General features: G+C 37.7%; 1 protein-coding gene across 2 annotated transcripts; it reads left to right on the top strand.

Annotated features, from left to right (window-relative positions):
* Positions 1-5,928: 5,928 nt before the first annotated feature.
* On the top strand, positions 5,929-9,796 carry LOC113037706 (zinc finger protein 622-like). 2 transcript variants are annotated; one of them, XM_026195047.1, is made up of 7 exons: positions 5,929-6,048; positions 7,115-7,657; positions 7,881-8,138; positions 8,216-8,378; positions 8,629-8,744; positions 8,975-9,118; positions 9,329-9,796. In XM_026195047.1, exons 2-7 carry the CDS (start codon positions 7,117-7,119, stop codon positions 9,460-9,462), a joined length of 1,356 nt encoding a protein of 451 aa, XP_026050832.1. In that variant the 5' UTR covers positions 5,929-6,048; positions 7,115-7,116; the 3' UTR covers positions 9,463-9,796. The 2 variants fall into 2 exon arrangements, with proteins under 2 accessions (XP_026050832.1, XP_026050840.1); XM_026195055.1 differs by having other exon boundaries at positions 6,038-6,126.
* Positions 9,797-10,994: the final 1,198 nt, after the last annotated feature.

Below are 10,994 nucleotides of genomic sequence, written 5' to 3'. Positions count from 1 at the left end.
TTTTTTCTGTATATTTGATCAAATAAATGCAGCCTTGGTGAGCAAATGCTTCTATGATTAAAAATCTCTCTGACCCCAAACTTTTGTAGAGTAGTGAAGCTCCTCTCCAGCAGGCACTCAGAAGGCCCTTATAATAGGCCAGAATCATCTCATCAAAATAAAAAAATACAAATTTAAGATACTTGTAAGTGATATTTATTGAGTACTGGAAAATATCTTTTTATTATAAAAGACCAGCCCTTTCCTGGACAGACACTTGAGTTTTCTGTCCTTTGGTCATTCATGCATTTTCTTGCTGTACGTTTGAGACGGTAATGAATAGCCATCCTGTATTTGCTCTGAGTGGAGTTCTCATGATCTCACATCCACTATATATCCCCCCTCCCCTTTGTCTCTTTCCAGTATTCACCCAACATGACGATGAGTGTGTGATTTCTTCTTATTTATTGTTTTATTTGGGGTTTTTCTTTCTTGCTTTGTTCAAACTCCCTCCGACCGCCCGCTCCTTTTTTTAACCCCATCCCTCCCCTCGATCAACCCCCGGCACCCCCTGCCCACGGAACTCTGGCTTTTCTGCACAGCCTTCTGGGATGCCCCACGAGCAGAGGACTCACATGAAATTGGCCCATCCCAGCTTGTGCAAAATGACCACCGGCAACAGGAAACAGTCCCAGAGCCACAGGAAGAGCTTGTTGAGTGAATCTCCCTGCCTTCCGGACTTCCTCTCTGGTTCAGGACACTAACGGGGCTGAACACACACAGGAAGGCAGGCGTGTGTGTGTTTGAGCAGACACGTGCTTCCCCAGGCTGCTCACTTTCTGACTCACACCACTTTTTTGATTCATTTTTTTTTTTTTATCTTGAAATGGATGCAGTGGTTTTTACAGTGGAAAATATCTGCATTTAAATTGTGTAAATGCAAGGGGCAACTCATTATGATGGGTTCGGCAATGAACGTTTTCATTACTCTGTGTATGTATTGTATTATTATCAATTGTTGATTTTGTTTTGATTAATATTATATTGATGGTTATTGTTTAGGTTCTTTTGAACGGGGCACATTATATGTAAACCGCAAATTCGACCGAAAAAAAGCACACATCCATACTGCACAGTAACAGAGTCGTGACTTTTGCAGGAAGTCTACGCTACGTTTTGTGTTTGCTGTGAAATCTTACCTCCGACAGATTAAAAAGGTAGCCGTACCTTTTCTTCTACATCTCTAATATACATACAGGAAATGTAGTTTCCTTGTTCCAGTCAAGTGAACGTCTGAGGCCAAGAGGCGCAAAGCCCAAACCAGCAGCCACTTTAACCTCTCAGACCAGCCTGTGTGTCCGACAACGGGTTTTGGAGTCTCAGTCTATCTGTAGAGAGGAAGTGATGTCATAACACAACTGAAAACATGCGGTCGAACAACCAACTAGCGCTGAATTTGACTCCCAACACATCACCGTGATTCACAACTTATTTATTTGTTGTTTTCGTTCATGAATTGATTTATCGTGCACGCGTCTCTCGCATGCGATCCGTCAGGACATATTGTACACATGTAAATATGCCAGTCTAAGATACCTCCTGAAGATTTGTGTCATTCTGTCCCTCGCCGGAGACCCACATGCTTTCCTTCTGCATGAATCTGAACTGGGTGTCTCTCTTCACATGACATTTCAGTACAAATGAGGTTCCTGTCGACTTGGTGCTCATCATACTGGATATTTTTCAGGTGCGGGAAATAGAGCGTTCCTCTTCAAACACATTTTGTTAAGTATGTGTTCCTTATTATGTCTAATCATCTTCAAAACGAGATGTCAGTCATATCCTGAGTTTATGAGATGAGGGGATAATAATAGGACGTTCCAGGATTACTGAATGAGGGTTATATGAACTAAATGTGCTCATAGACTGTTTCATAATATTGGCATGCATTTTTTTTTCATTTTGTCTTTTGCATTTGGTGTATATTCTGTCGGTCTTTTAAAGGGATAGTCCACCCCAAAATGGAAATTCTGTCATCATTTATTTATGTTGTTCCAAAACTGTGACTTTCTAACTAAAGAGTTTCGATTGCCATTGACTTCCATTGTACACTGAAAGGTCAATGGGAACTGAAACTTTTTGGTTATTCTTCAAAATTCTCCCTATACTTTATTTTTTTTAAAAAAATTCAAAATATTCTTAAAGAAGATCTTCAGTCTATCTTGTTAAAGAAGATATTTTGAAGAATGATTGTACTTGTTTGGGCTCCCATTGACTTCCATTGTAATTCTTGGCCATAGAGTGGAAGTCAGTGGAAATCAAAACTTTTTGGTTACCAACATTCTTTAAAATATCTTCTTTTATTTTAGGTTTGGAATGACGTGAGGTTGAGTGATTATTGGTTGGTCTTGTCCCTTGAAACGAAATGTGTTTTTGGAAGTAGGGGTCTCGGTGAAATGGTTATTAGGGGTCAGAAGGAACCGGTAAATATCAGAGCTAAATACTAAAATCCTCCTGCTGATTCCATACACACATTTATTAATCACACAGCACCTGTTTTTAAGTTCTCCACAGCTGGATGACACGATGCACACAGAGAAACACATTTATACAGCACCTATCTTATTTTATTACTTAGTTTGTTTGTAAATACTGTAAAATGCATTTTGATATCATTGACATGTTTTGATATTTCAGTCACTACAATGAATACTACAAGTTCTTGGGATCAAAAAAAAAAATGTAAAGGAAGAACCCATGTTTGTAGTCACCATTCTCTGTCCTAGACTCTGTACAGATGTACTAAATCATGCAAATGTAAAGTTTTTCAGCCTCTACTTAGTAAACGGCGTCTGAGCGCTCATGTTTTAGGAGAAGAGGAAAGTAAGGGGTTTTTGAAGCGGTACCGTTCACTCCTCGTAGACTAGACACTTGCAGGAGGACGTATGAGGAGGGCGAAAGCCTCACGATGCATCCGTTCTCTCTTGGACGTGTCCTCACTTTGCACTTTCCAGACAGCAGCCCACCTTTTAACACATTGCCTATGTGGACATACATGAACACAGGATTTGTCTCTTTATGTGCAAAAGGGACCACCCATTGCAAACTTTACTATGAAGGATTTTTATCTATTTAAATAAAAAAATAACAAAAAAGGGTTTAAAAACTTGTTCAGAGTAGGGATTTAAAACAAGGTCATAAAAAGGAGGGAAGTGTCCTTCCCGTTCTCTTGAGCTTGTGTTTTCTAGGTTGCGGTTTCTTCTCCTCGGCCAGTAGTCTGTATGTAAACCACTCACGTTGTTGGCCGTCTCTGTAACTCTATTGTGATGCTGTACGATACTGTAACATTAGCGAGGAGACGAGGTGCGGAGGGGCTTCAGATGCAGGAAAGAAAAGAAATCCTCCTCCACTGGTGTTCTTTCTGACAAACGCAAAGCAGTATTGAGTATAAAGCAGTCTGTCTCCTGGGTTTGCTTTGTATTTCATGTTTAGAGTAGTTTGGATCCTTGTCTTTTAGGGACTCTTTCTGTCTTGTGTAGTAAATTAAGATGTTCTTATTGTAAAGTTTCTTTTAGATTTAAAAGTTGCTTATTAAAAAAAAGATGGAAAAAGTGCTTCATTAATGTTCTGTTTTTTTTCTCTCTCTGTTTTTTTTTTTCCATGGAGTTGTCGCTTATTTTTTTGCTTGTCCCTTCGTTGTAGATACTACTTTAAGACTAATAAAATAACATAACCCCTTTTACCAAGACATTTTCTTCTCTCCCAGCTCTTAATTTATTATTAAAACAATTTACTTTGAAATGTGTGTGTTCTTTTTATGCATCCTGTTCACTTCACCAGCTTTTTTAGTTTGTTATGCTCACATTTCATTACATTTAGTTGATCAAAAATTCATAAAAAACATCAATATTGTGAAATATTATATAAAATAACAAATTTTGTGCTGCTCAATATTTTTGCAGAAATACTGATTTTTTTTCATGATTATTTGATGAATAGATAGTTCAAAAGAACATTTGTTTGGTAAAGAAATATTTTGTAATAATATAAATGTCTTTGCTGTCCGCTTTGAGCAATAAATGCATCCTTGCCAAATAAAATTATTAATGTAATTAAAAAATAAAAATGACCCCAAACTTTTGAACAGTTGTGTACATCTGTAATCAATGGGTCGTCTTTAAAAAAAATTTTTTTTAGCATTCAGTTTTTCCCCAGTCAACTTACAATGAGTATTTACATGCAAATCTTACACTGATTATGCAAATTAACCTGATAATATATGAGGTCATAAATGCATTGGCTTAAACAATGTTCTTTTATCAGGAAAAGGTCATAAATCATTTTTAAATTCTGTATTCAGATTCCAATTTGCATTCCATTGCATTTTATCATTGAAAAGGTCAGTAAATTAATTTACTTCAAAGGTGCAAGTAAAGACATTGTTACAAATGTTTGAAATTGTTAAAAATCCCATTCAGATAATTGCTCTTTTCCTCTTATTCATGTTTTCCACAGAAATATTACATAGCAAAGCCGTTTTCAACATAAACAATAAAATGTTTCTTTAGCAGCAAATCAACTATGCATCACATGAATACATTTTCAAATAAATTAATAACAAAAACAGAATATTTCACCATATCACATTTTTGATCAAATAAATGTAGCATTTGCAAGTTAAAGAAAACTTATTTTATTTTTTTATTATCTTTATCAAAATGTTTGACTGGTAGTGTATGTTATATTTTTGATTCTTGCCTTTCTATGGCAAACATTGTGAAGGTGTGTGTTTTCTGTGGACATTTAAGCGGTCTCCTCTGTCAGAGGTTTCTGGTTTCATCCTCTCTCTCTCTCTCTCTCTCTCATCCCCTGAGAGCTGTGTATGGCACCAACATCAATCTCTCTGGCAGGAAGTACCCCTCTCTCAAGTGGCTGAAGAGTAGGGAATGACCGTTATAAATCACCACTGCTTTTCTCCTATAGGGAAGAGTGTGAATACTAATTAATGTGGTGAAACAGTGACCCTTGGGCCACAATTAATTTCAACTGAGTGGTGCCAGCGAGAACTCATACAAACAGCATTAATGCTATAAAGACTCCAAGGTTATGATGTCCCTGAGATATAGAAATATTCCAACTTCCAGATATACATCACGATCATCGTGAAGAAAAAGAAAGTGCTGATTGAAATGTCGCCTCCACATGATTTATCAGTGTCAGGCGCATGGGAAACACACAGAAATTGCTTACAAATGAATTATTAAAACGTGCATTGAATTTATTCCTCAGATGTCCATGAGCTCTGAGTCATGGATAAAGTGGGCTACACAAGGGCACTATATTTGTTCGCAACAGTTTTGCAGGAATGGTCATTATCTCCTAAATGACCTTTATAGGGGAGAGTATTATCAGAGTGTGATTTTGTTTTTATAATCTTATCATTGCTCATCTATATTAATTAATTAAATACATGTAGCATTATGGACCATGTTTTTGATCTTTTTATTGCATATCTTTGAAGGCATTGACTAATTCACAGGAAATTGTGCCATAGGTGGTTGAAATTTTCCATATTTCCTTCTTTTTTCTTTCTTTTTTTTTTTTTTTTTTTTACCTGTAAATACATCTGGTTAACGCTAAAGTCCTTATTATTATTTGTTTATTTATTTATACCAGGGCTGTTGCCACTTTTAGGACTACATTAAAGAAATATCCCCTCTGATATTCAGATAAGTGGTCAACAAATATGGGGTTTCAATTAACTACAATCTTAAACTGCACTGCAACGTTTTATTGCCACAGAAAGTTGGAATTTTCTATAGGCCTATTATAACAGTAATTATAAATGAGTGGATTTGGGAAGCATCACTGCTGCAGAGTAAATCACAGATTAGTACAAAGAAACAAGCATATAAATGAATGTCGTTTCTCCTCCATACCGCAGGGCGGCGCAGTGTCCGTCAGTTCACTTGTGTCCCGGTTCAAAGTTTAAGGTTGTTGTTTCACCATACTCGTGTCGTCAGAGATAGGAGGCTGTAAACATCTACTGGGGAGGATCAAATAAACCAAGTAAGATCACATTTTCTGGTCTTTGAAAGTGAATTATATTGAAGTAATCCTATAGGGATTTACCACGTTATTCTTGTTGTGAGTATGCACAAATATTACGTGATTTAATGGGTTGGTAACACTGTTATGATGCTATAAAGTAACGTTACGTATGAAACCACAAAATGCTATAAAACTTGAGTATCTGTCTTATCTAATGTAGCAGAGACCGGAGATAGTTGTCGTTCATCAGTATTACATAATAAAATACAATAAATACAGGTTTTGATTCAAACGGTCCAATTGTACACTTTAAATATCTGGTTCGGTGTAGTTGTGGCAAACTTCAAGCTAAATAATGTGTTAAATTACAATAGTTTTGTAAAATATTATAAATTGTATCTTATATTGTTGATTTAGATGCAAACATACAGCTGTTATTCCACTGTTTATTTGATTACATAATTTTTGGAAAAAACAATATTTTGATATATTGTTTTGAGGTTTCTGTTCAAAATAACTTCAGAGAATTCAGCATAGACACTCACACATAGCAACATTTTAGCTAATTTTTACAGCATTGCACAAAAACAATCCTTTTCCTTCTTTTTTTTTACAGCAGCTTTTGGTAAAGTCTAAATATTTGTCCAAATGCAGAAATCAGTAATTACGAAAAGCATATTATTTTCTCAGCACCTAGGAATTGCACAGCTTATTGTCTCTAGAACATAGTAAATATACTTTTTTTTTTATCACTAATCTGCCACCAGACGTTCAGCTTTAAATGCATTTGCTCTATTTTAACTTAAACACTGTTTTAATTAATAAAATAATATATTATATTGTTTTAATAGAAATCAACAATGTTTACTTTAAAGGTGGATATTGTTTAATAGCATGAAAGAAATTGTAAATATTAAATAAATAAAAAATTATTAAACTAAAATATAATACATTCAATTCACTGAAATAATATGTAATGCTTATAATCTTAGGGCACGTTTGACTGCCAGGATCACAAGTGAGACCCAAATGTAAAAATACTGTGATAGAATTTGATTCATAATCATCGTATGTTTTTCTGCAGTCATGTCGTACACGTGCATCAGCTGCCGTGTGCAGTTCTCTGATGGGGAGGTCCAGCGGGCACATTATAAAACCGACTGGCACCGCTACAATCTGAAGAGAAAGGTTGCAGACATGCCTCCGGTAACCGCAGAAAACTTCCAGGAGCGAGTGCTGGTGCAGCGGGCGGCAGCCGAGCAGCAGAGTCAGAGCGCCGGACACAGCTACTGCGCCACCTGCAACAAAAAATTCTCCACTGACAATGCTCACAGCAATCACATCCAATCCAATAAACACCAGCAGGCTGAGAGGAAAGCCCTGGCTGCCGCCCAGGAGACTGTCCAGCGAATGAACGAGAAGAATCTGGAGAAAGGGGCGGAGCTAGATAAAGACGCACAGAACGAAGCGCTTCAGAAAGCACTCCGGGAGCAGCAGAGACACACCCCCTCTAAAGCCACAGAGAAGCGGATCACAGTTCGACCAGACAAACCGCCTCGGCTGCAATGGTTCGAGCAGCAGGCCAAGAAGATCGCAGCGGAGGAGGGTGAAGAAGAAGAAGAGGAGGGTAAGAACGCCTTTGGCTTGTTCTATTATCTACTGTCGACCTGCTTTACAGATGAAATTCAATTAGTTCCATACTTGATGAATATGAATACATAAAAGCTGCAGTTATGTTTTAAAATTGTCATCAAGCTGCTTTGAAACAATCCGTATTGTACAAGGTTCCGTTTAAATAAATCTGACTGATTTGCTTTGAAACCGTTAAGTATCTTTGTTTTTCTTTGAAGAATGGGAGGATGTTGATGAGGATATGGATGGTGATGAAGAAGAAGAAGAAGAAGAGGAGGAGGAGGAGGAGATGGAGGAGGACTCCACATCTGGGGCAGCTCCGGTCCCCGGGACAATCCCAGTGAAGGACTGTCTGTTCTGCGGACATCATTCACACTCACTCACCCGAAACATGACACACATGTCCAAAACACACAGCTTCTTTATCCCTGATATTGAGTATCTGGTGGACCTGAGAGGACTTATTTCATACCTAGGTAAGCCAGAGAGAAAACGGACATTATTAACTTTTTGTTTGTTTGTTAGAATATGTTATCAGTGTGTTTCTCTGTAGGAGAGAAGGTTGGGGTTGGTAAGGTGTGCTTATGGTGTAATGAAAAAGGGAAGTCATTCTATTCTACTGAAGCGGTGCAGGCACACATGACCGACAAGAGTCACTGCAAACTTTTCACAGACGGAGACGCCGCACTGGAGTTCGCTGACTTCTACGACTTCAGGTACACAGACATTTGTTAAAGTCCTTTGAACTGGTGTTTTGTCGGATTGTCGTTTTCCATTACATGATTTTTAAGGAAATAAATGATGACTGTGAGATTGTTGTTTTTACTTTGCTATTTTAAATAGATTTGTCATGTCATTTAGGATAGTTTCGGGATAGTCTGTGACTGAGGTTCTGGGTTTAGACATGATCATCAGTAATGGAATATTTAAATGTGAGCGATAATCATTGTTCCTCTAAACACACAGGAGCAGTTATCCTGATGCTAAAGATGGAGATGATGTGGAGATGAAGGATGGTGAACTGCCTGATGAGAAGGCTGTAGAGATTGATGATGAGACGCTAGAGCTCACGTTGCCCTCGGGTACTGACGGATAGCTGTATTTACAACGTTTCTGTATAATGGTTATGACATTTTATTGATATTTAGAAGAAATATTAAGCATGCCAAGAAATATTTGCATTTGAAGACGAATATGAAGAACCGATTCCATCAGGATTTTACTCTTAAAAGTACATTTCTCATGACTTGATCCTTTAAATTGAAATAACAATGCATGTAAAACCAAACTTTGTTTTTGCTGTGTGCTGCAGGTGCTAAGATTGGCCATCGCTCCCTGATGAGGTACTATAAGCAGAGGTTTGGTGTTCAGAGGGCGTTGGTTCCAGCTCATAACCAGAAGGCTGTTGGTCGAGTCCTTAAACAGTACAAAGCACTTGGATGGGCAGGAGACTTTGGTAAGTTGGGTTTGCAAAGTCAGGACTGTCAAGAGGGGCACAGAAAATGTTGTAGTGGTGGTCCAAGCAAGGATTTATCCAGCATTTGGTTTTGTAGATGTAGCAGATCACATGGCTCTTCTTTTACTCTTCTTGGTCTGGTATGTTATTTTGGATGATTAACTTTATTTCTACTCAACTGACTGTTTAAAACCGTGTCCTCTCTTTCAGGTAAAGGCTTTGTGAGCCAGCAGCAAAAGGACATGCAGTACGTGCGCAGGATGAAGTCCAAGTGGATGCTGAAGATGGGCATGAACAATAACGCCAACAAACAGACCCATTTCAGAGCTCAAGTCATGTTCTAAACCAATAAACCATCAGCATCACCAGTACACATTTCAGCTTTTCAGAGTTCATAGCAGTATTCTGTGTTGATTCAGCTGAGATGTAAATTGGTGCTAAGGTGGAACATCACACATGAATGTTTAAGGCAACAACATCCATAGTGTATAAGGAAACATTGTGCTTTAGATATCCAAATCATGGAGATCCAAATTATGTGCTTTTCTAGCATTAAAATGAGATTGCTGTTCATAATTACCTTTATTTCCATTTCCGAGTTGAGTACCCCTTGTAAAAGACAAAACATGTAAACCAACTGTATAAATTATCAATAAAATAAGCAATGCTTGACTTAAAGTTTGGTATTCCTTTCAGAAAATAAAGATAAAATATTGTAAGTTAAAACTTACACAACGTTACGATAATAATTGAGTCTGGAACCAAATGCTTATCCTCTGAATTAATGTCCGCAATTGTACTCTGATAAACCGTGCTGTTTCACCTTGTAATCATGTTGCAGAAACTCAAAAATAACGAGGAAGTTAATCATAGCATTTTTACAGGACTGTGTTGAAGGAAAAATGTTAGAAGATGAAATATAATGTGAAATCAGCCGAAACTCCTGTCACCTCTGACTCAGGAGGTTTCCTACCGAATATGTATTGTCTCCAGAATTGTAATGAGCGTAACGAATGATAATTAACTAAAGGATCAAAGCACCAGAATGTTTATTAAAGCTTTTAACCCTTTAATGTAACATGCAGAGAGAACCATGGGAAATTGCATTTTGTAATTTTTTGGGTCAATATTTTGTTGTTATGAGTCTCTACCAAACTGTTTGCGGCCCATCAATAAAAAAAAAAAAGTGAAGTGACATTCAGCCAAGTATGGTGACCCATACTCAGAATTTGTGCTCTGCATTTAACCCATCTGAAATGCACACACACAGAGCAGTGAGCACACACACACACACACTGTGAGCACACACCCGGAGCAGTGGGCAGCCATTTATGCTGCGGCGCCCGGGGAGCAGTTGGGGGTTCGATGCCTTGCTCAAGGGCACCTAAGTCGTGTTATTGAAGGTGGAGAGAGAACTGTACATGCACTCCCCCCACCCACAATTCCGTCCGGCCCGAGACTAGAACCCACAACCCTTCGATTGGGAGTCCAACCCTCTAACCATTAGGCCACGACTTCCCCGTAAATAATGTTATAATTCTGCAGTGTCTGAAGATAATATATGATATAATCTGATAGAAACATTATATTTAATAGATTTGTGTTATGATACATTATTATTGTTATTACTATATTCTATAACATGTAAATGGATAGCCATCACCACAATAATCATTATTTAAACCATTTATTCTTTAACATCTCTATGTAGTAAGACTGAAGTTAATGTGCAATTGTCTGTCCATTGAATGATATTTAAGTACAAAATTTGCAATTAGAAATGTAAGTTATCTGTGTCATGTTCTCTCCACAACAGATATGGGGATCTTTCAGAAGTTCGCTGGACTTTCTCTGAAGTGTAGACGGCAGAGCTCCC

Source organism: Carassius auratus, chromosome 2 (assembly GCF_003368295.1).
Source record: "Carassius auratus strain Wakin chromosome 2, ASM336829v1, whole genome shotgun sequence".
Taxonomy (NCBI): Eukaryota; Metazoa; Chordata; class Actinopteri; order Cypriniformes; family Cyprinidae; genus Carassius; species Carassius auratus.
The sequence above is the reverse complement of the archived record's forward strand: the minus strand, read 5'-3'. Positions and strand labels throughout refer to the sequence as shown.

What these genes read in the sequence shown, in the direction of transcription:
- LOC113037706 (XM_026195047.1), top strand. Translation starts at nt 7,117, where the DNA reads ATGTCGTACACGTGCATCAGCTGCCGTGTGCAGTTCTCTGATGGGGAG. An exon ending in AGGACTTATTTCATACCTAG is followed by an intron (nt 8,139 to 8,215) that starts GTAAGCCAGAGA and finishes GTTTCTCTGTAG; the next exon opens with GAGAGAAGGTTGGGGTTGGT. An exon ending in AGAGCTCACGTTGCCCTCGG is followed by an intron (nt 8,745 to 8,974) that starts GTACTGACGGAT and finishes TGTGTGCTGCAG; the next exon opens with GTGCTAAGATTGGCCATCGC.